The sequence below is a fragment of the Cajanus cajan genome, chromosome 6 (assembly GCF_000230855.2).
Source record: "Cajanus cajan strain Asha chromosome 6, NIPB_CcT2T_4, whole genome shotgun sequence".
Taxonomy (NCBI): domain Eukaryota; kingdom Viridiplantae; phylum Streptophyta; class Magnoliopsida; order Fabales; family Fabaceae; genus Cajanus; species Cajanus cajan.
In genome coordinates, this window is record NC_138522.1 from 58,083,221 (window position 1) to 58,106,748 (window position 23,528).

The window sequence follows — 23,528 nt, forward strand, 5'->3', positions numbered from 1 at the left end:
TTATCCATAATTATATTATGAATGGTAAGATTAAATTAATTTTATTTATATTTATCTATTACTCGTCCATAATAAGTGTTACATTAAGAAAATAAATTATAAAATGAATGTTATGCTAACTTTTATTTTTTTTAATAAATTACACTTTCTTTTCCTTAAAAATATTAAAAATAATGCATGTACATTATAATGAGAGTGTATAAATACACTTCTTAACTTTAATTAAATTATTAATATATTTAAAATATTATATTTTATATCTTAATTATATATATATATATATATATATATATATATATATATTTTGAACCCATTAACAATTATTTTTGATATTTATGATTTATTTTTTTTTATATATGATAATAATTAATATTAATTTTTATTTTTTAAAAAAACTTCTCTATTAATCTAAGATTCTAGATCTGTCACTGTATATTAATATTATATTATCTATTCTCTTATATTAAAAATTATAATTTTCTTTTTCTTTGATAGATTTCAATACATTATTTTTAAAACTATTTTTTTCTATGTAAAGAGAGACCAAAGTTTCATAGAATTCAAAAGATTTGTTTAAGGAAGAATTAATTATAAAGTTACTGACTCTCTTTATTCTTATTTACCACAAATCTACTATCGTTATCAAAGAACGTTTAGATAAAAAATGAACAATGAATTCATATATTTATTCTATCCTTAATAATAAAGAAATATGTGGATGTAAGGCTTTTAGGTTATTGTTTTACTATATAGACTTATAAATTTTTTATTTCTGCATAAAGACTATAGTGCTGCACAAGTCATGCACATAGAGAATAGTTTTCTTTGTTTAAATATAGGGATTACAATTTTTAAAACCACTCCTTTTTTCAAATATAAAATTAAAAATTACCAAAGTGAAATACATGGATAACTTAAATAGATTCTTTCAGGGAGACAGAAGCCACTAGTACTATAATATTCAAAAACAACTTTTTTGGCAAATTTATATGTTATGAGATGCATTAGAGTTAATTTTTAACTTGAACTAATTTTAGTTTATAAAAAGTTCATTTTTCTTTTTATTCTTCTATCATATAAGAAACCTTTTGAGAAAATTTATATCAGTAAATCCTAAATGAATTACCAATTACATGCAGTACTATAGAAGTGGATTGTGGATAGTCAGGAACTATGATGCATCACAGATGGACGAGTTCCTTAAGAAACAGTTCAAATTCTTGGTGAATTATTACTTATTTTGTTTCAATCTGCATCCCACAATATTCCATCAGCATAATGAATTGAAAACAAAACTATTATTTAGTAATTAATATTTCACAATTTTAGATATTGAATGGAAAAGCTCATGAATATTTCACAATTTTATATTGTAGAAAACCCGTACAGATTTTTTAAATATACGTGGAATACTGAAAATTGAAAGAAGAGTTTATACACCAACAAGACTTTTGCCAAGAATTATGTCATCTGTTGAGAAATCAGCCTCTTTACGGTATGTTCCTCTACCAAAGTCAAGGTTATACGAGTCTGCAAGACCTTCTACAAGGTCAAATTCAGGAACAAACCCAAGCACGCTCTTTGCTTTCTCAACTGATGCAAAAAAATGCTGCAACATAGGGAAAACGAAATATCAATGTGTAGGCCTAACACAATGTCACTCATCATATTTTTGCTAATGAAAAAAGAACACGCTATTTATTTATTTATTTATCTCCCAAACAGTATAACCTATGTTTTAATATATCATTAAACTATATACTTATGTCAATTTTTATAGACTATTAAAAATTATAAACTCTTCCCCCTCCCCTTTTCTAATTGTATCAGAATTGCGTGGTTGTTTCACCTGGTCACGGAATGGGAATGATTTCTTTTTCCCAAAATCAAAATCTTTAGGGTTGTAGTGAATGAGCTCTGGCTCTGGGAACCCACCAGCCTGAAAAATAAGATTGTAAACATTTGTTTCAATTTCAAATGCTTGACATTATAAAGGAAGTTTCCATTGCTTTCTGTCACATTAAATTAAATATAACAGGACACGAATAACTTACCTTAGCACATGCTCTTGCTAACCCATCAAACGTGACATACTTCTCTCCTGAGATGTTGAATACTTGTTTGCTGGCCTTATCATTACCAAGAACTTGAATAAAAGCTCTAGCCAAATCCTGTCATAATTGAACCATATTTCAGCCAAAATCACAAGATATCATAAATTTACATATTGTCATATTAATTTCATTTATAAGGGATCATTTGTTGATTATTAATCTTCAAAGCATCCAAGAAGACACTGCTGATAAGGTGGCTTGAATTTGAATCAAATATTCCTGTTTAAACCCTCAAATTATAAAAGGGAGCATAGTAGTCATGATACAAAACTCTGTAGCAAAATAAATATGATAAGCTAAAGTAAAGTAACATCGCAAATTTCATACCTTAACATGACCAAGTTGGGTTATCTGTAATCCTGAGCTGGGAATAGGAATTGGGCGTCCAGCTTTCAATCTATGGAAGAACCATTCTTCGACGGGGTTGTAGTTCAAGGGTCCATAGATGTAAACTGGCCTTATAGAAGTCCAATTAACACCCTTTGACTGTAGCAAACTCTCTGTCTCAAGCTTTCCCTTGTGTCTGCTCTTAGGATCAACTGCATCAGTCTATATCACCAGGAAGCAGGAGTTAAAACAAAAGTGAGATCAATTATATTGGAAAGTGAGAATTCTTTTAGAAGGGAAATATTCATGTGCATAAAATAAGTTTGAACAATGCACCCTTCCCTTCAGTGCAACTAACTAACTAAAGGCTAAAATAAGACACTACTATCACAATATAATGTTTAAATAATGGCTTAAATCGTACTATCATAGCTTGAGGGATCCCTGCCCACATGCATAATTTTTAACCGAGATATTGCCACAAAAGAACTATAAAAGAAATAAAATTCATTTTTCCAGCACCGTATTAGTACTTCTGTGGAAAAATTTATTAAAATGGCATAACTTTGAAAAACTAAATGATGTGAATGAAACTGGCCCTAGACAATTGCATCAAACTGACCTCCGCGTGAGGTAATAGATCAGATTTGAGATAGACACCAGCAGAAGAGCAGTAAATAAACCTGACATAGGGAAAATTATAAACAAAATGGAGATTGGAGGCATTATACAAAATATTACCAGGGACTTTAAAATTTTATATTTTTTGCATTTGTGAAGCTAAGATGTTTCTCATTTGAGCTTACAAGTCTTCCTCTTTTAAATGAAAGATTCAATATAACCTTTTTATTAAAACATTATTTGTCATACAGATTCCTCTTTGATTTACTTTGAAAACAAAAGCCATGTCAATTTCACATTGATCTTAATCTATACGCCTCATGTCTGATCCATCTAATTAATAGCATATTCCAATTTCTACATATCAAAGAAAATGAAGGGCATGACAGAACAGAACAATAGATAGTTTCATCTAGATTTCAGATATTATTTTAATGAGTCAACTACTGCCAAGAATTGGAGAACTCTATATACCTGTCACAAATGATTTTCTATATTGAATCGTTAAATACAATGAACTAGATTTCAAGAATTGTGTGAGGAGTTTTTTGTAAGTGTAAAATTCCTTCTTAAATTCAGTCGACTATGCAATTCATTAAAGAATTGAACAGCGATAATTTGCTTTTATAGGTGATTAGACTTCTAAAATACATCAAAGACAGATTAGGCAGCTTACTGTTCCAGATTAGGCAGTGCATCAAGTATGGGCTCCACTTCATCTGCCTCTCGTCCTGAAAATAAGCCCGAAAAATTATTAGAATCTGAAGAGAGATATGTTACGAAAAATCATTATTTGAACTTGAAGAGTAACATATAATGATATATTATGAAATTGTAGGTGAACAATAAGTACAGATGGTGATAACAAGTAGGAATCTACACACCATTTATGTCATAAACAACATCAAACCCCTGTGCCGAGAGACTGGATTTTACAAAGTCAAAGTCCTTCCTGTCTCCTTTCAAATGCAGGATCTGGGAAATTAAAAATACTAGAGTAAAAGCTCCGGATATAAAAGTAATAAAGATGAAAAGCCACAGATTCACATCATTCCTAACAAGAAGGTTAGTCCAATATTTCCATTTACAATTAGCATACCTTGGAAGAAAAATCAGCATAATCACTGTCTGATTCACCTGGCAATTGCTGAGTGACAGGCGCTTTACCTCTTGTAAATAAAGTCACCTGCCAAATTCATATGTTTATAATCAAATCCATAAGTACTTCTAGGAGGAGGAATGAAAAATCATTCCTTAAAACATATGCAAGCTAACCAAAATGACTAGTTTTCCTTAAGTAGACAAGTCATACCTGGTGACCCTCTTTGACAAGGAGCCTAGATAAAAAGACACCAATAAACCTGGTGCCTCCCATGATGAGGATTTTCTTGGTGCTTGATGCAGAGACATGGAAAGACCCTTTTGGCTGCCATAATTTTCTCTTGAACTGTACCCAAATTCAGCACGTTGGAAGTTAGTGACAGATACATGTGCTTTATTTATCACTTGGATGTACAAATTCATGATGTTTTCAACTCGAAGTTTTTGGAAATCATAAGTCTGTTTGGATAATATTTGTCATAAACACTTGTATTTCTACAAAATAACCTATAACATTTGGAGAAGCTTCCTTCATTTTTTCTTCTCCCATAAATATTTATAAAGAAATTCATCCAAACACACCCATAATTCAATTCATCTGAGTATTAGTAATACATGAATACACAATGTTGTTCAGAATCTGCTGCTAAATGCACACATACAAAGTACAAATACACGTGGTAGCATTGAATTTGGAATTAAATAGAGACGGGTATTGTATGAAATGATAGTGATGTTAGTGTTACATAAAAGAGGAGGGAGAAAAAGTGTTAGAGATGAGGACCTGAAGTTGAGTTTGAAGTCTGGTTCCGCTGAAGTCAGAAAGAGAGGAAGCTAAGGGAGAGAAAGAAAGTTGGTTCTGTTGGAGTGCAACCACCCTTGCCATGATGATTCTTTCCACGGTCCAGTGAATATGGTATGGGGCAGAAATTTGAAGTGCTTTTCTTTCTTTCCCTCACCCAATTAACTAACTCCCCACCTCTTCTTTGCTTATGATAAGACAATGACCCACCTCCATCTCCATCCACAGCCTCACATTTCCCTCCCTCTTTAACATTCATTCATTCATTCATTTTTTTTTATATCACATAATATCTTAGCCCATTTATTTATTATAAGATAAAAATTGCACCACTCATACTATTGCTTAGCTCTTCTCATGCGACATGAGTCTACTAAGTCACACTTGTGCCTTATGCAAGTTTTAGATTCCAAGCTAAGAACAACACACAAAACGAAGACCAAATCATGATAAATTAGTGAGATAGCATCCGGGTGCTGGGAAAAGAAAAACAGACTAAACATTTGTGGATGGGCCCATTGGGCTAGCCATGCATGGCCCAATACATATATATACGGTCTGTTAGTTATGGCGCTCTCTTTCTCTTTGTTTCAGTAGTTATTAGTGCGTTGTAAATTGTAATTGTGTAAAGTGTAAACAATCTTTCGCAAGATCTCTCTCGGTCACAGCTATGGATCTCGGCCAGGTATGTGAGTGAAGTTTCTATTCTATCTATTTTCAGCGTCATTTCGATGATTATAAGATCTGCTTTGCTTGTTTCAATTTCTTTGTTCATTTTCCCCTGATTTGTTAGACATTTTTTTTACATCTATGTTGAAGAGAAATGAAATTAAACTGTGGCCTTTTTTATTTTGTTCTTAAATAAATCTCAAGTTGCTTCTTAGGCCTTTTTAATTTGGTTGGAATGCTCGTATAATTGTTCCATTTTTAGATGGTTAACTCATCAAATTGTACTCTACGTGCAGCCTGTAGGGGAAAACTACGCGAATCCAAACGCTTGCTTCTTTCATGTTCTATTCAAGGTTCAATTTATTTTATTTGCGCTGTTTGGGTTTCTTTTTTCTGCATGTCAATTCTTTGTTCTTGAAAATAATGTTTTTCAGTTTTTGTGTCTGGCAGGCTGCGGCTTTGGCATTTTACATTCTCTCCGCCCTCTTCGTTGATAACTTTGTCATCATTTTTGTGATGACTGTCCTTCTGGCCGCTCTTGATTTTTGGGTAGTCAAGAATGTGAGTGGGAGGATTTTAGTTGGTATGAGGTGGTGGAATGAAATAAATGATTTGGGTGAGAGCGTTTGGAAATTTGAGTGTCTTGACCAGGAGGTGCGAATTGCTTGATTTGCTCAGTTGCAACTTGCATGTTTGTTATAGTACTTTTCACATAAAGTCTCTCTATGACTCTACCTATAATGTCTCTGCTGAGTTGCATAAGATTGTAATCCAAATGCTATGAAGCTACTGGCATCTTACATATGCTGTGTGTTTTACCTGCAGTCATTGGCCCGGATGAACAAGAAAGATTCATGGCTTTTCTGGTGGACGCTTTACCTTACGGTAAGAAAACATCAATTGGTTAGAGCATGTGATGGCATTCCAATTTTTTCTTATATATGCTAATTTGTCAGAAAATTAAAGTGGGTAGTACATGGAATTTTCTGTCCAGATTAGGCTTATTTAGATGGTTCATGGGTTGCGTTGATGTCAATACTGAATTAAGGATTAGTGTCAAATATCTCACATCAACTAATGAGATAGCCAAAATAATGTAGAACATAATCTTGACTTTATAAGAGTTGAATGAGAGTCAAATTCACATTCTATGTTGGTATCACTATTTTAGCAATTATTGTTGGACCTATTGTGTCACTTACTATTAAGTCGTTATCACCTTGAGATGTTTAGTCCTAAAAAAGTTTCAAATTTCTCAAGTGTTAGATCTGAAAGGACAATATGATTGGCATTTGGATTTAGCCACGGCTTACAGTTTGTACCGCCTCTCACCCAATAACTACGTTCTATGGTAAATCATATATTTTTTTTTTGTTTATTCTTCTATAGGCAGTTGCATGGACTATACTGGCAATATTCTCGCTCATAAGGCTTCATGCTGATTACCTCCTAGTTGTAGGAGTTTGTTTGACTCTCAGTATTGCAAATATTGTTGGTTTTACCAAATGCCAAAAAGGTATGCTAGTTTGTTGATTTCTTCGATTTGTATCTTCTTATATTGCTAATAATATTGGTTTAAGGTGGGTGGGGTCAATTGCTGGAAATAATGAGATACTGGAAATTTCAGTTCCAAGTGAAGACTTGCTCACTCTAATTTATCACTATTCTTCCGGCATAAATTAATTCACTATTTTATTAAACATAAAAATGATAATGTCATTTTTAAACATAAAAATGATAATGTCATCTTCTAGAGTTGAAGTTGGATCAGCTTTTCTGATAGTTCCTGTTTCTCTTATGGGGATTCTATGTAACACATGTTTAGAGTTCATTGTTTACATGTCAAATGGAAGTTTATGATTTTTCTTAACAATTTCTGGGCTGGTGCGATGGGCACTATAAGATGGGCCTCAACATGATTAATTCTTAATGATTTCTGTTCTTCTGCCAAACTGGAAGGATTTCTTTTCTATTCTACATAAATGTTCCTTTTCGTCTGGCAATCCTTTAAATGTATTCAACGAACAAAAATCATGCAATGGATAACGCTACTTAGTTATTTTCAGATGCTAAAAAGCGGATTCAACAATTTGCCTCTCGAACAATTGCCTCACGGGTCTCATCAACAATACAATCAGCATTCAGTGTTGTCTGAGTGGTTCACTATCAAACTTGTAAATGCAAGCTGAACAGTGCATTGTGGAAAGTAAGGGGATGTGATGGTGGTTTGTAGATGATTATTATTTTGGCCACTTCCTAATGAACTTGGCAAGTTGCATAGTGTGACGCAGCATATACAAAATTTTGTACCTTAAATGTAACAGCTAGAGTAAGACTATGAATTCCCTATTACATGGTAAAATAATTAGTCGTTTTCAAGTGTAAATCATGTTTTCTTTTCTTTCTTATTTTTGTTTGCGTCGGAGGTTTAAGAAATCACATTATTTTGTTTTGTATAGACTCTACCATTATGCATATGATTACCGCTTATATTTGATGTTGATTCATGGGAATTGTTGATTGATATGAATGATGTTTATTTAACGATTAACTTATAACTCATTGACCAAAATGTTTGTAAATTTACAAATCAAACGATTGCGACAAGTCGTTTGACTCGAAGCTGAAATAATCCTTGTATTCATCTTGCAAGGTAGAGAAACTGAGGAAGCTATGTTAGAAGAAAGCATTATGAAATGTGTGGCGGGGATTAGATATTTCGTGTTCTTGTATTCTTTACAAATCAAACAGTATTTTTGTATTCTTTTTTCATTCCTTTTTTTCCCCTTTCCCACCTTAGCCATTCACAAGATTTTTGAACAGGGTTTTAGTGATTCTTGGAAGCTTGAATTTGTGGAACTTGATATGACTGAAATTTTTCAATGACCATCTTGAAATTTTTCTGAATTAGGATTTGAAACCTTCATAACTTCATTTGAGAAGTCAGTTTGGATAAAGATATGATTGTGAATGTTGAATTCCATTCAATGGTATTCTCGATTTTCTATTTCCCTCAATGTTCAGACATTTCACTTTTGTAAGAGTTAGAAAATTGAAGAACACCCCAATCTATGTGAAGCCACAGTTGACTTCAGAAGGTGGAACATGCCGTCTTAGTGTATTGGTTGGAATAAGAAATGATCCCGAAAAGACAATTGACTTTGTTACTGTTGAGTTTCAGCTTCCTTCTTGCATCTTATCAGCTGATCTGACTTCAAATCATGGAGTAGTAAACATTATTGGTAACAAGGTACTTAATAAGCATCAATATCTCTTTTTTTTGTCTATTGTAGAAAATCAGGAAATCAAAACGGACAGATATGAACCTCCTTGCCCTATTTTTGTGATGTAATATAAAACGTTTTTTGTTTCTATCAGACATGCTCTTGGTCCATTGGTCGGATCCCAAACGATAAAGCCCCTTCAATGTTTGGAACATTGGTGCTAGAGACTGGATTGGAGCATCTTCATGTGTTTCCCACATTTCAAATGGGTTTTAGGATTATGGATGTTGCTCTATATTGTCTGCAAATAGATAAACTGGATCTGAAGACTGTACCTTATCGTTTTTATAAAGGTTTTCGAGCTCTTACCGAGGCAGGTGAATTAGAAGTCAGGTCATGATTGTGTATTTACGACTGAGTGACTTGTCATGATTCTGGACATTAAATTTTGTTGCATATACTCAGCTAGTTTGATTTGTAAAGAGTTGATAGTGTTCGCTTCTGGTTTCAAATGATTTTAGTAGTGAATCGTATATTGACTATCGGAATTATCATGAGTTTATGAGAGAATCACTTGACTTTTATTTTGAATCTAATTTGTTTCATTATTATCATTAAAATTAGCATTATTCAGAATGAATTCACGTTCTTAATGATCTTAGATGAATGAGTGATCTATATTGTTTTATTTTATCCAACAATCTATTTCGATTGTTATCTAAAATTTAGCTATAAAACGCATATTTAATATAAAATGAAATTTATAGTATATAATACTTTCAACGGTTCCATTCAAGGATGATCTAATATATTTTGAGGTTTAAAATGAGTTTTGAAGTTGAACTTTTTAAAAATAAGAAAATAGCAAGAAAATCAACAATCGTCCATAAATAAAATTAAAAAAAACAAAACTTTCAGCAAAATATTATAATACTAAAATCGAACCCCAGTCCTTATGATATTAAGCCTAGATAAATTACCAACAAACCAAAATTAGTATTAATACAATTAATTCATTAATTTTTATAAGTAAAAAAAATATTTTAGAGGCCTAAAAATAAGATTTGAACAGTCTTATACTTGACCGGCCTTGGTTCCATGTGAGTGAAATATTAGATAAATAATCATAGTTGAGTATAATGTCAACATATGAAACATTTAATCAATTTGGATAAGGAAGTAAAATAGATAATTAAATAAAAAATTGAAGAACAAACACGATTATCAAAAGTCAATCTTATAATGAGTTATATTTTCTTATTTTACCAAGGTTTGATTTGGTTTTTCTGTTGTTCAATTATAATATTCATAGATTTAATATTATTTTAATAATTCTTGTTTTAGATATTGCTTAATATTTGATGAGACACTTTTATTCACTTTTATTGAACAAGATGATTTGAGAAAATGTCATGTCACAATAGCTCATAAGAACAGTTAAAAAACATGTTAAAATTGATTTAACAAGCATACTTACATAAATATGAAAATGAAGAACACAATGTAACAATGGAGATAATAGAGCCAAAATTTAGAAAAAAAATTTAAAAAAAAGGAAAGAAAAAATGCAATTAAGGTGTGCACACACAAAAAAAAAAAAAAAAAAAGCTATAGAAAGAGTTCATTAGAATAAAGAAGAAAAAAAATGAAGATTAAATTTCAAGACCATAGGTCTTCATGTATCCAAATTTCAAGATTAAGCGACAATCTTGTTCACTCGAAACGAATCCATGACTTTACGAAGATCATTTTCCTCCTCTGAAAAAACATTTTCTGGCACCTGCAATCTCAACTCATACAGTTGGTTGTTTTCAACCCCAAGAACAGATAGGTATCTACGATCCCATTCCAGACGTACCACCCGATCTTGTGGCATAACAGCAAGCTCATTGTTATTGGCATATGACTTAATATTTACCTAGCAACATAGAGACAATAAACTCAATTAATCAATTATGTAATTGTGCAATCAGGAGTGAAAAGCTACACCACCTTTTCTTGAACAAAAGAATTTCGAGGAAAAATGATTGAAAGGTCTATGATTTATGAACGCCTTCAAGAGGCCATCACTTATCCAGAGTGATTTCATGAGCATTTTTTTTATGTATTTCACTTTTAATTGTATCAATTTATGCCAATCCAAGCAACTAGTTTCATGTGGCAGTACATGGTATGATAATCATTGTGACTAGAGAAAACTCATGGAACTGATTATTTGAATGTAATTGTTAACCAACCTCAACTTGATAGTATAACTTGCCATCATTAGCTACTTTTGAAGACGTGGAAAGAATATTTGATTCACGTCTAACGCCAAGTCTAGTAGACATAAACTCAGTCAAATATTGTTTGAGCACAGTCTTTCCAGCTTGTTGGGGTGGACCCAAATCTTCGACACTCTTGTATTGGGAAGATGAAGGAGAAGAAATTTCAACAGATAGATTTTCATCAAGAACAAAAGGGTCCCTAAAAAATATGTCAGCTCCAGCACCTCGAACTTGAATCCAATTCCCTGGGTACTTGAATGAATAACCATCAAATGCATCTATATATTCACGGAACACAGAAGACTGTTGAGCCAATGCTTGACCAACCTCCGAGAAAATATAACTTGATAAGATCAAGGACATTGCTTTCCTCCTAGGAACTGCAAAAGCTTTAGCCTGATTATATATTAGCAGAGATAAAATCAAAGACAAGTTGTAGATGAAACATGCTAAGATAGTAAAAAGAAAGTTTACACCAAGTGAATTATTTATTTTGAATGAAGTTTGAGACTCAGTCTCATTGAAGTTATTAGAAGTAGCTTTTACATCAACACTAACTTGAGTCATGTTATTTTTTTCCATTTATATCCTTAGTTAGACTCAAATGATTTTGGTAATAAGTCCCAAAACCAATTTTAATTGCATATTTCTAAACAACATTGTGTGTGAAAATCAAGAACAACAAATTATCATACGGAGTTACTATTTTTGATCTAGTTGTTCTTAAATTGAGTTACGCTCTCCCCTTTCCTTTTCATTTGAATGGCTCTGTATTATTAATTCTCTTTCCTTAACAAGCACAGAGCGAAACCAAGCATAATCTTGTGTTCCACGAACTAGTTAAATGTGTAAAAGGAAAATGCAACAAATGCTCACAATTGTTGCCTCTGGCATTGTGCAACCATGAATTGAGGTAAGGAACATGAAGGCATAACCTATATAACATGAAAGGATTACCGATTGGGAGCGAGTGGAATCATTGGGAAACTGAAACGGCATCGTGTGGGTAATGGGTTGAGACAAAAAACTCGACCTTATAATTGCATTAGCCATTGCCGAGAAGAGAAGAAAGAGATCACTTGCACAAGCAACAGTTAAGTTTTATCCTACCATTCCGTTAGATTCTCTCATCTATCAATAAAGCTTCCCTTTTCACTAATTATATATTATTAAAAGAAAAAAAAAACTATTATTTTACCAGCAATTATTGTAATTTTAAAATAAAAAATTACTTGTAAGAAATACTTATAACTCCAAACTAAATTACTTGTAAGAAATACTTATAACTCCAAATTAAATTACTTGTAAGCAATAATACTCTTTTCTTGAATATCTAAATAAATTGCATATCTAAAATTAAATTATAACTCCAAATATTGACTAAGTTGAAACTTCAAACAATCTCATGATAATTTATCCATACACTTATGTTTTACTTCTTAATTTATTTAATTGCAAAGGAAACTTTTGGAATATAGATTTTCCGCCTAACTCAACTCTATGAAAAAAAATATATTTTTAATTACTTTTTCATAAAACATATTTTAAAATAATCAAATTAAAAAAATAAAATAAAAAATATATATAGATAAAATAAAATTAAACACATGTATTAAGGTAATATTTAATTAATGCTATCTAATGTAGTATTTTTGAAAATATATAATGAATTAATAATTTTTAATATAATATTAATTAATATTTTTATTAAATGTAATATATAATTAATATATATATATATATATATATATATATATGGTCATGTATATTTTAAAAACTTAATTATTAGCTCATAAAAGCCATTTTAAAATAAATATAATTGATATATTCAATTATAAATTTTTAAATAAATCATGTTAAATTTCATTATATATCTAAAAATATTTCTTTTTAATTATTATTTTATAAACATATTTTAAAGTAATCAAATTAAAACTACTAAAATTGTCCTATTAATAAATTAGCATGTTCCTTATAAAAAGATTAGTCTAATATTTTCATTTACAATTAGCATATCTCAAAAGAAAAATCAACATAATCACCCATTTACAATTAACATACCTTAGAAGAAAAATCAGCATAATCACTGGCCGATTCACCTGACAATTGTTGAATGACAGGTGTTTTTCCTCTTGTAAATAAAACCACCTGCCAAATTCATATATTTATAATAAAATCCGTAAATACTTATAGGAGGAATGATGAATCATTCCTTAAAACAAATGCAGGCCAACCAAAATGATTAATAAACGTGAAATAGGCAAGTCATACCTGGTGACCCTCTTTGACAAGAGTGCTAGTGCTTGATGTATAGACATGAAAACACCCTTTTGGCTGCAATAATTTTCTCTTGAGCTGTACCCAAATTTAACACGTTCGGAGTTAGTGACAGATACATGCGCTTTATTTATCACTTGGATGTAAATAATTATTAATCTCAGACAGCTACGTGGAGCGCCCAACCTTAAAAGTGGGATAGGGAGATATTCTAATTTATTTATATATTTATATTAAATAATTTATAATACATATTGTTGCATATGTATAACATATATGAGTATTTTTTTACAAAATGATCTACATTGTTTTCATTATTCAATATTTAAGTCTTTATATATCGAAGTATTCTTAATATTTTAAAAAGACAAACAAAAGATATTGGATTTATGTCCATGAGAATGGACCTCCACCTAGATATTTTAGATTACCAATTTAGAAATATAACTTAATCTATACTTCAAATATTTTCAATAAAAAAAATTTATAGCTATTAAACAAAATTAAAAAATATATATATTTAAAGTCTTATATTAAATTTTTTATTATATAAAATATTATCTAAAATATAATAATAATTAAAAATAAAGAAAAGTTACTCTCTTAAAAAACTAGAAAGTAAAAGGTCCATTAACGAAATCAAAAGAGAAAATAAAATTTGGGTCCATTTGGGCCAACTTTTTGGATCCTAATTTTTTTCACTACAAACCATCTAACCCTACACTCATAAGCTGCCGCCGCTACTTTCCCTCTGAGAAGAAGAGAGGTCTGCAGATGCCGGAGAAGACAGAGCCGGCACCCCCCGGAGAAGCCAGATCTGCCGGAGAAGAAGACTGATATACGGAGAAAATCTGCCGCCTACCCGCAACAAGCTTTCTGTAGCGGCACGGAGCCGCTCCGCTCCGACGCGCCACGATAGCGGCCGCTACAACCGCTATTGACTACTATATGTACAAGTTTTTGAAGTTTTCAATTCGAAGATTTTGGAAATCATAATTCATTTTGGATAAAATTTTTCATAAACACTTGAATTTGGAGAAGCTTCCTTCATTTTTTCTTCTCCCATAAATATTTATAAAGAAATTATCCAAACATACCCACAATTCAATTCATCTGAGTATTAGTAATACATGAATACACAATGTTGTTCAGAATCTGCTGCTAAATGCACACATACAAAGTACAAACACACGTGGTAGCATTGAATTTGGAATTAAGATAGAGAGGGGTATTGTATGAAATGATAGTGATGTTAGTGTTACATAAAAGAGGAGGGAGAAAAAGTGTTAGAGATGAGGACCTGAAGTTGAGTTTGAAGTCTGGTTCCGCTGAAGTCAGAAAGAGAGGAAGCTAAGGGAGAGAAAGAAAGTTGGTTCTGTTGGAGTGCAACCACCCTTGCCATGATGATTCTTTCCACGGTCCAGTGAATATGGTATGGGGCAGAAATTTGAAGTGCTTTTCTTTCTTTCCCTCACCCAATTAACTAACTCCCCACCTCTTCTTTGCTTATGATAAGACAATGACCCACCTCCATCTCCATCCACAGCCTCACATTTCCCTTCCTCTTTAACATTCTTTTTTTATAATATATATATATATATATATCACATAAAATCTTAGCCCATTTATTTATTATATGTAACCCATGTTTAGAGTTCATTGTTTACATGTCAAATGGAAATTTATGATTTTTTCCTAACAATTTCTGGGCTGGTCCGATGGACAGTTGGACACTATTTGGTGGGCCTCAACATGATTAATTCTTAATGATTTCTGTTCTTCTGGCAAACTGGAAGGGTTTCTCCCTTTCCGTCTGGCAATCCTTAAAATGTATTCAACGGACAAACGTCATGCAATGGATAACAATACAATTGGATTCAACAATGTGCCTCTCGAACAATTGCCTCACGGGTCTCATCAACAATACAATCAGCATTCAGTGTTGTCTGAGTGGTTCACTATCAAACTTTTAAATGCAAGCTGAACAGTGCATTGTGGAAAGTATTGGGATGTGATGGTGGTTTGTACATGATTATTATTTTGGCCACTTCCTAATGAACTTGGCAAGTTGCGTAGAGTGAGGCAGCATATGCAAAATTTTGCACCTTAAATGTAACGGCTAGAGTAAGACTATGAATTCCCAAGTACATGGTAAAATAATTACTCGTTTTCAAGTGTAAATCATGTTTTCTTTTCTTTCTTGATTTTGTTTGCGTCGGAGGTTTAAGAAATCACATTATTCTGTTCTGCATCAACTCTACCATTATGCATATGATTACCGCTTATATTGATATTGATTAATGGGAATTGTTGATTGACATGAATGATGTTTATCTTAACGATTAACTTAAAACTCATTGACCAAAATGTTTGTAAATTTACAAATCAAACGATTGCGATAAGTCGTTTGACTCGAAACGGAAATAATCCTCGTATTCATCTTGCAAGGTAGAGGAACTGAGGAAGCTATGTTAGAAGAAAGCATTATGAAATGTGTGACGGACATTAGATATCTCGTGTTCTTTTTCTCCAAAATTAACCAACACAAGTTAGTTAAATTAGCTAAATCATGCACACAAGTTCATGAAGGGAAAAACTACTACTAGGACCTATTAAACCCTTATATATGTGTACTAAATCCTTCAACTTGGAGTTAACATGAACAATATGGTGAAATAAGTGCTAACAATACATTCTTTGGAACAAATTCATTCTTATAGTTGAAATTCTTAAGAAATTTTAACTATTTAATATTTTGTTTTTTTAATTTAAATTGATAGATGATTATAAAAATATTTTATATGTTAATTTAAATTTATATAACGAAATATCAAATAGTTTTCAATTTTTTTAAAAAAATTAAAAACTATTTGATAAATTAAATTATTAATAAAGTTACTTCACTCTAAAATTATTTATATTTCTTTTTATTAATTTCAATTGATGGATAATCATAAAATTATTTTATACTTTGATTTAAATTTATATAATGAAATATTATATGATTTTCAATTTTTTTAAAAATTTATAAAATTGATCTATACATTAAAAACTAAATTTAAAAAAAAAATTAAGTTTGATCTATATATTAAAAATTTTTAATTTAATAGTTTGATTATTAAAATTAAACATATACCATAAGTTAACCGAAAATTACTCTTAGAATCATATGCAGTCACACACACATATATATATATATAAGAAGAGATCCGTTTATTCCAAGAATAAGTTTATTTAGATTTATTTTACTCAATAATTTGTGTTTTAAATTAAATTTTAATGATAAAATCGTTGGATTTAAAGTTTTTAATACATAGTATCAAATAATTTTTAAAATTTTTTAAAAATTTACAGAAATTTTAAATAATTTTTAATTTTTTTTAATGATTAAAAACTTTTAAATCTCGTTAAATTTTGATATAAAATATAAGTTATTGAATAAAGTAAGTATATATATATATATATATATACGTGTTATTGTGTGTTTATACACGATTTTTTTATTTGTATTAATTATAAATTTTTCACTTATTTTTTATTACTTTTAATTAAAGTGTTAATTTTAACTATTTTTTTTTTGAAGGGTTCTATTGGTGTCTCCATCATGAGGAAACTAAGCCTATGAATTGGTGGGAGAGTCCTTCACATACTTTCCCAAACCTTATTAACTACTTCGATATTCAATTCTTATTATCTTCACTTTCTGCTTCCCCCTTACCTTGTTTGAGAGAAAAATGTTGCAGTGCATATTTCTTCTGTCGGATTCCGGGTAAGATTCACGCTCTGTCTAGGTTATTCAAATGAAATTTATCCCAAGTCACGATTCAATTCCCGATTTCGAATTTCAAATTCCATTTGAATTTAATGCCTCTGAAAATTTGATTGGATTCCTTAGTGAGGTAATGCTAGAGAAACAGCTCAGTGGGCACCGCGTAGATCGCTCCATATGCGCCTGGTTTTGGGACAAAGCCATTTCTCAACCTGATTCCTTCAAGGTATTCTTTTTCATTTCTAACATTACGTTTTTTCTATCTTATGCTTTTATTTAGCTTATTCTATTCTCTGTCTATAGCAACAACCAGTTATTGCTTCACCTACGCATTATCTGTTCCAAGTTTTGCGTGAGGGAATCACTTTCTTGGCATGCACCCAAGTCGAAATGCCACCATTGATGGCGATTGAGGTATGCTCCCTATTATTTGCAATTCATACGCCAATGCTACGGTGTGTTTGCTATTTTTAACCATCTGATTCTTAGTTCCTTTGTAGGGTTGCTGATGTCCTCAATGATTATCTTGGGGGCTTGAATGAAGACTTGATTAAAGACAACTTTGTCATTGTGTATGAGGTATTTCTCTCAAATACCTTGATAGTGTGTTTGGATGAAGAATTTTATAAATTCAAGGAATTTTAAATTCTTGGTATTTGAATTATTTTTATTTCAATTTCTATCATTCTTAAAATATTTTATTTGAATAAATCAATTCAAATTTCTTAAATTTTAAATTGTTAGGTTAAATATCATAATTTGATTCTATCATAGTAAAATTGATTTTAAAAATATATTTATATGTTGAGATTTTTAAATTAAATTTTATAAAAATAAACATTAATCCATTTTTAAATATTTAGTAATTTTAAAAATTAATATTAGATAATATTTAATAATTTTAAAAATTAATATAAGATAATATTTAATAATTTTAAAAATATTTTTGAATATCCAATAATTAAAAGAATGAAGAGATAAGATAAAATATATAGGTGAAATAAGAAAAATAAATATGAGGAATTTCAAATTCTCCCATTTTTGGGAGAATTTGAAATTCTACTATTTTTAAGGAATTTCACAAATGCTTGGATTTCAAATTTTTTGTAAATTCCTCATCCAAACAAAACATTTCACCTCAAGAAATTTGAAATTCTTCAAATAAATGAATTACCCTATATAAATTCCTCATCCAAACATACCATGATAGTGTTGGCTTTTATCTTGAAATGAAATGTTGTTTTTCTTTCTTCAATTCGCCTGTTGGCCACATAATGTTCATTATGTGACAGTTGCCAAAGTGGTGTGCATTGGTGAATTTAATTGCGTTGTTTTGTTTTTGTAGCTGCTGGATGAGATGATAGACAATGGATTCCCGTTAACTACAGAACTTAATATCCTGCAAGAGATGATAGCACCACCAAATATTGTTAGCAAAGTCTTGAGCGTTGTAACTGGCAGCAGTTCCAATGTTAGTGACTCCCTTCCAGGTGCTACTGCATCTCTTGTTCCCTGGAGAACAGCAGACCCAAAATATGCCAACAATGAAATTTATGTAGATCTTGTTGAAGAAATGGATGCAACAATAAACAGGTCTATCTGCCCCAATTGTTAGCCTTTCACTTCTGAACATCGATAATTTTATGGGTGATTCGTTTATCTTTTTTTTTTTTTTTTAAATTATGTTATGGTCATGTTGATTAGTTATTTTAGCGAACTTGGAAAGTTAAAGACTTCAAACTGAGTCTAAGACTGCATGCAAAAGAAAATAATTATGTGTTGTACTTGTTTTCCTTTTCAAGGAGGAGAAAGCATTACAATAATTCATTAAGGTTGAAAATTTATTTTTCAAACAGGTTATTATATAACTTAATAGTTTAGCTTTCTTTTCCTTCCCTATGCTGGGTTGGCACTAACTCAATCTTCTTTTACTGGGTTAAAGTTCATTTTTTCACTCCTTGACTTGCAAACTGAATATTCCTTACTATGACACAATGACTAATCAATTGGGTACGTAGATCAGCAAAACTTGAAGTCTTATATATACACATACATGCACGCAAACAACATATTACAGTTCCCATAAAACATCTTAGGCAAAGCTGCTAGATCTAATCATTCATATATGGGTCATTCCTGATGTCTAATAAATAGCTAGGTATCTGGCAGAGATGTAATTATCAAAGGGTAGTGGACAACAGAAATTAATATACATTTTTATATTAACACAACCTCCATTTCTACCATAGAAAAGAGTTGAAGAAACAGTGATCTTTGTATTCTTTTTTCATTCCTTTTTTCTCCTTTCCCAACTTAGCCCTCCGCAAGATTTTTGAACAGGGTTTTACTGATTCTTGGAAGCTTGAATTTGTGGATCTTGATATGGCTGAACTTTTTCAATGACCAATTTGGGACTCCTCTTTAGTAGTTCATGTCTTATTTGCTATTCCTTTAAGTTTTTCTTTATACCCATTACTAAGAAAATCTGTTGATACAGGGATGGAGTTCTGGTGAAATGTGAGATCAATGGTGAGGTTCAAGTGAATTCCCATATCACAGGTCTTCCTGATTTGACTCTTTCATTTAAAAATCCTTCAATCCTTGATGATGTGAGGTTCCATCCCTGTGTTAGATATCGTCCCTGGGAATCCGATCAAATTCTTTCATTTGTGCCTCCTGATGGACAATTTAAACTTATGAGTTACAGGTATGGTGTCCACTGTCCAACTTTTTGTTGATGTCTGAATTAGGATTTGAAACCTTCATACCTTCATTTGAGAAATCAGTTTGGATAAAGATATAATTGTGAATGTTGAATTCCATTCAATGTTATTCTCGATTTTCTATTCACTTTTTTCAGAGTTAGAAAATTGAAGAACACCCCAATTTATGTAAAGCCACAGTTGACTTCAGAAGGTGGAACATGCCGTCTTAGTGTATTGGTTGGAATAAGAAATGATCCTGGAAAGACAATTGACTCCGTTACTGTTGAGTTTCAGCTTCCTTCTTGCATCTTATCAGCTGATCTGACTTCAAATCATGGAGTAGTAAACATCCTTGGTAACAAGGTACTTAATAAGCACCAATATCTCTTTTTGTCTATTGTAGAAAACCAAGAAATCAAAACAGTCAGATATGAACCTCTTTGCCCTGTTTTTGTGATGTAATATAAAACTTTCTTTGTTTCTATCAGACATGCTCTTGGTCCATTGGTCGGATCCCAAAGGATAAAGCCCCTTCAATGTCTGGAACATTGGTGCTGGAGACAGGATTGGAGCGCCTTCATGTGTTTCCCACATTTCAAGTGGGTTTTAGGATTATGGGTGTTGCTCTATCTGGTCTGCAAATAGATAAACTGGATCTGAAGACTGTACCTTACCGTTTTTATAAAGGTTTTCGAGCTCTTACCAGGGCAGGTGAATTTGAAGTCAGGTCATGATTGTGTATTTACCATTGAGTGACTTGTCATGATTATGGACATTAACTTTTGTTGCATGTACACGGCTAGTTTGATTTGTAAAGAGTTGATAGTGTTCGCTTCCAATTTCAAATGATTTTAGTAGTGAATCGTATATTGGCTATCGAAATTATCGTGAATTTATGAGAGAATCACGTGACTTGTATTTTGAATCTAATTTGTTTCATTGTTATCATTAACGATTGACATTATTGAGAATGAATTGACGTTTTTAATGATCTTAGATGAATTAGTGATCCCCATTACTTTATTTTATCCAACAATCTACTTTAATCGTTGGCTAAAATTTAGCTACGGAACGTGTAATGTCAACGTTTGAAACATCTAAGCACTTAGAATAAGGGAGTAAAATAGATAATCGAATGAAAAATTGAAGAACAAACATGATCATCAAACATCAATCTTATAATGAGTTATATTTTCCTATTTTATCAAGGTTTAATTTGGTTTGTCTCTTATTTGATTATAATATTCATAGATTTAGTATTATTTTAACAATTCTTGTTTTAGATGTTGCTTAAGATTTGATGAGATAATTTTGTTGAACACAGGATGATTTGAGAAAATGAGTCATGCCACAATAGCTCACAAGACCAGTTAAAAGACATGTTAAAATGTATTTAACAAGCATACTTGCATAAATATGAAAATGAAGACGACAGTGTAACAATGGAGATAATAGAGTAAAAAATTTAGTCAAAAAAAAAAATGGAATTAAGATGCACACACAAAAGGAAAAATAAAATAAAATAAAAAAAATAAAAAAGCTAGATAAAGAGTTCATTAGAATAAAGAAGAAAAAATTAAAGATTAAATTTCAAGATCATAGATCTTCATGTATCCAAATTTCAAGATTAACTGGCAATCTTGTTCACTCAGAACGAATTCATGACTTAATGAAGATCATTTTCTTTCTGAAAAAAACATTTTCTGGCACCTGCAATCTCAACTCATAGGTTTGTTTTCAACCCCAAGAACAGATAGGAACCTACAATCTCATTCAAGACGTACCACCCGGTCTTCAGACATAACAGCATGCTCATTGTTATTTGTATATGACTTTATATTTACCTAGCAACATAGAGACAATAAACTCAGTCAGTTATGTTATTTTGCAATCAGGAGCGAGAAGTTATGCCACCTTTTCTTGAACAAAGGAATTTTGAGGAAAAATAATTAGAAGATATATGATTTATGAACGGCTTCAAGAGGCACCACTTATCCAGAGTGATTTCATGAGCATCTTTTTTATATGTATTTCACTTTTAATTGTATCAATTTATGCCAATCCAACCAACTAGTTTCACGTGGCAATACATGGTATGATCAAATAGTAAAGGAAAATTCATGAAACTGATTATTTAAATGTAATTGTTAACCAACCTCAACTTGATAGTATAACTCGCCATCATCAGTTACTTTTGAAGACGTGGAAGGAATATTTGATTCGCGTCAAGTTTAGTAAACATAAACTCAATCAGATACTATTTGAGCACAGTCTTTCCAGCTTGTTGGGATGGACCCAAATCTTTGACACTCTTGTATTGGGAAGATGAAGGAGAAGAAATTTCAACAGATAAATTTTCATCAAGAATAAAAGGGTCCTTGAAAAACATGTCAGCTCCAACACCTCAGACTTGAATCCAATTCCCTGGGTACTTGAATGAATAACCATCAAATGCATCTATAAATTCACAAAATACAGAAGACTATTGAGTCAATGCTAGACCAACCTCTAAGAGAATATTACTTGATAAGATCAAGGACATTGCTTTCATCCTTAGAACTGCAAAAGCTTTAGTCTGAGCATATATTAGCAGAGATAGAATCAAAGACAAGTTGTAGATGGAACTTGCCAAGATAGTAAAAAGAAAGTTCACAGTGGGTGGATTATTTATTTTGAATGAAGTTTTAGATTCAATCTCATTGTAACTATTAGGAAGTAGCTTTTGCATCGATACTAACTTGAGTCATGTTATTTGTTTCATGTATAACCTTAATCATGTTATTTTTTCCATTTCTATCCTTAGTTAGACTCCAATCATTTTGGTAATAACACCCAAAACCAATTTTAATTGCATGTTTCTAAACAACATTGTGTGTGAAAATCAAGAACAACAAATTATCATACGAAGTTACTATTTTTGATCTAGTTGTTCTTAAATTAAGTTACTCTCGCCCTTTTTCTCTTCATTTGAATGGCTCTATATTATTGCTTCTCTTTCCTTAACAAGCACAGTGCAAAGCCTAGCATAATCCTGTGCTAAATGTGTAAATGGGAAAATGCAACAAATGCTGACAATTGTAGCCTTTGGCACTGTGCAACCATGAATTGAGATAAATTACATGAAGAAAGCATAACATAACCTAAAAAACATGAAAGGATTACCAATTGGGAGCGAGTGGAATGATTGGGGAACTGAAACGACGTCGTGTGGGTAATGGGTCGGGGCAGAAAACCCGACATTATAATTACATTAGCCATTGCCGAGAAGAGTTGAAAGAGATCAATCGCACAAGCAACAGTTGAGTTTTATTCCTACCATTCCCGTTAGATTCTTTCACCTGTACCCATTCCTGTACCTCCAATGAGAATAAGCCAGTCAATTAAAATTACACATCAGCAATTAAAATTAGAGAAATTCTATGGTACCCATCTTATTTGAGAGGGTACCGGTACAGTTTTTAATATTTTATATTTTTAATAATTTATTTAAATAATATTTATAATATTTTATTCTTTCAATTTTTAAATTATTTAGTTATTTTATTTTTTATTTTATATATTCTAATTTATTTGCAATAATATTATTATATATTTAAATAATTTAATTTTAATAATTTTTTAAGTTTATTTTTATTTTTTCACTTAAATTTTT

General features: G+C 31.2%; 5 protein-coding genes and 1 pseudogene across 7 annotated transcripts; 3 read left to right on the forward strand and 3 right to left on the reverse strand.

Moving 5' to 3' along the window:
• Nucleotides 1–1,279: 1,279 nt before the first annotated feature.
• On the reverse strand, nt 1,280–5,144 carry CRB (chloroplast RNA binding protein). Its single transcript, XM_020357887.3, has 10 exons — nt 4,948–5,144; nt 4,375–4,509; nt 4,162–4,248; nt 3,947–4,037; nt 3,739–3,793; nt 3,064–3,124; nt 2,442–2,663; nt 2,055–2,171; nt 1,850–1,939; nt 1,280–1,609 (listed from the first exon to the last, which is right to left on the reverse strand). The coding sequence occupies exons 1-10, from the start codon at nt 5,047–5,049 to the stop codon at nt 1,433–1,435; spliced, it is 1,137 nt and encodes a 378-aa protein (XP_020213476.1). The 5' UTR covers nt 5,050–5,144; the 3' UTR covers nt 1,280–1,432.
• A 152-nt stretch (nt 5,145–5,296) lies between these two features.
• LOC109797760 (Golgi apparatus membrane protein-like protein ECHIDNA) lies at nt 5,297–8,137 on the forward strand. 3 transcript variants are annotated; one of them, XM_020357890.3, is made up of 6 exons: nt 5,297–5,654; nt 5,931–5,987; nt 6,069–6,288; nt 6,460–6,519; nt 7,024–7,150; nt 7,701–8,137. In XM_020357890.3, exons 2-6 carry the CDS (start codon nt 5,974–5,976, stop codon nt 7,787–7,789), a joined length of 510 nt encoding a protein of 169 aa, XP_020213479.1. In that variant the 5' UTR covers nt 5,297–5,654; nt 5,931–5,973; the 3' UTR covers nt 7,790–8,137. The 3 variants fall into 3 exon arrangements, with proteins under 3 accessions (XP_020213479.1, XP_020213480.1, XP_020213478.1); XM_020357891.3 differs by having other exon boundaries at nt 5,297–5,650; XM_020357889.2 differs by having other exon boundaries at nt 5,297–5,650; nt 6,085–6,288.
• Nucleotides 8,138–8,291: 154 nt separating this feature from the next.
• On the forward strand, nt 8,292–9,442 carry LOC109797761 (AP-3 complex subunit mu-like). Its single transcript, XM_020357892.3, has 2 exons — nt 8,292–8,884; nt 9,013–9,442. The coding sequence occupies exons 1-2, from the start codon at nt 8,651–8,653 to the stop codon at nt 9,256–9,258; spliced, it is 480 nt and encodes a 159-aa protein (XP_020213481.1). The 5' UTR covers nt 8,292–8,650; the 3' UTR covers nt 9,259–9,442.
• Nucleotides 9,443–10,482: 1,040 nt separating this feature from the next.
• Nucleotides 10,483–14,961, reverse strand: PPD1 (Photosystem II reaction center PsbP family protein). Its single transcript, XM_020357888.3, has 5 exons — nt 14,703–14,961; nt 13,397–13,480; nt 13,187–13,273; nt 11,096–11,521; nt 10,483–10,776 (listed from the first exon to the last, which is right to left on the reverse strand). The coding sequence occupies exons 1-5, from the start codon at nt 14,802–14,804 to the stop codon at nt 10,555–10,557; spliced, it is 921 nt and encodes a 306-aa protein (XP_020213477.2). The 5' UTR covers nt 14,805–14,961; the 3' UTR covers nt 10,483–10,554.
• Nucleotides 14,962–17,010: 2,049 nt separating this feature from the next.
• LOC109796812 (AP-3 complex subunit mu) lies at nt 17,011–20,872 on the forward strand. Its single transcript, XM_020356622.3, has 8 exons — nt 17,011–17,171; nt 17,298–17,397; nt 17,475–17,585; nt 17,661–17,750; nt 18,517–18,764; nt 19,669–19,878; nt 20,032–20,239; nt 20,365–20,872. Exons 1-8 carry the CDS (start codon nt 17,137–17,139, stop codon nt 20,608–20,610), a joined length of 1,248 nt encoding a protein of 415 aa, XP_020212211.1. The 5' UTR covers nt 17,011–17,136; the 3' UTR covers nt 20,611–20,872.
• A 510-nt stretch (nt 20,873–21,382) lies between these two features.
• Nucleotides 21,383–22,604, reverse strand: LOC109796445 (psbP domain-containing protein 1, chloroplastic pseudogene; annotated as a pseudogene).
• Between the last annotated feature and the right edge of the window lie 924 nt (nt 22,605–23,528).

Excerpts from the sequence above, each read along its gene's own strand:
- CRB (XM_020357887.3), bottom strand. The coding sequence starts at position 5,049 with ATGGCAAGGGTGGTTGCACTCCAACAGAACCAACTTTCTTTCTCTCCC. Across the intron at positions 2,664-3,063 it reads ATCTATTACCTCACGCGGAG|ACTGATGCAGTTGATCCTAA; the intron begins GTCAGTTTGATG and ends CTGGTGATATAG. Across the intron at positions 1,610-1,849 it reads CATTCCCATTCCGTGACCAG|CATTTTTTTGCATCAGTTGA; the intron begins GTGAAACAACCA and ends CCTATGTTGCAG.
- LOC109797760 (XM_020357889.2), top strand. Across the intron at positions 6,520-7,023 it reads GGTGGACGCTTTACCTTACG|GCAGTTGCATGGACTATACT; the intron begins GTAAGAAAACAT and ends ATTCTTCTATAG. Across the intron at positions 7,151-7,700 it reads TTTTACCAAATGCCAAAAAG|ATGCTAAAAAGCGGATTCAA; the intron begins GTATGCTAGTTT and ends AGTTATTTTCAG.
- LOC109797761 (XM_020357892.3), top strand. The coding sequence starts at position 8,651 with ATGTTCAGACATTTCACTTTTGTAAGAGTTAGAAAATTGAAGAACACC. Across the intron at positions 8,885-9,012 it reads TAAACATTATTGGTAACAAG|ACATGCTCTTGGTCCATTGG; the intron begins GTACTTAATAAG and ends TGTTTCTATCAG.
- PPD1 (XM_020357888.3), bottom strand. The coding sequence starts at position 14,804 with ATGGCAAGGGTGGTTGCACTCCAACAGAACCAACTTTCTTTCTCTCCC. Across the intron at positions 13,481-14,702 it reads GACTTCAAACTCAACTTCAG|CTCAAGAGAAAATTATTGCA; the intron begins GTCCTCATCTCT and ends ATTTGGGTACAG. Across the intron at positions 10,777-11,095 it reads AGTTATACTATCAAGTTGAG|GTAAATATTAAGTCATATGC; the intron begins GTTGGTTAACAA and ends CTATGTTGCTAG.
- LOC109796812 (XM_020356622.3), top strand. The coding sequence starts at position 17,137 with ATGTTGCAGTGCATATTTCTTCTGTCGGATTCCGG. Across the intron at positions 17,586-17,660 it reads CACCATTGATGGCGATTGAG|TTCCTTTGTAGGGTTGCTGA; the intron begins GTATGCTCCCTA and ends TCTGATTCTTAG. Across the intron at positions 20,240-20,364 it reads TAAACATCCTTGGTAACAAG|ACATGCTCTTGGTCCATTGG; the intron begins GTACTTAATAAG and ends TGTTTCTATCAG.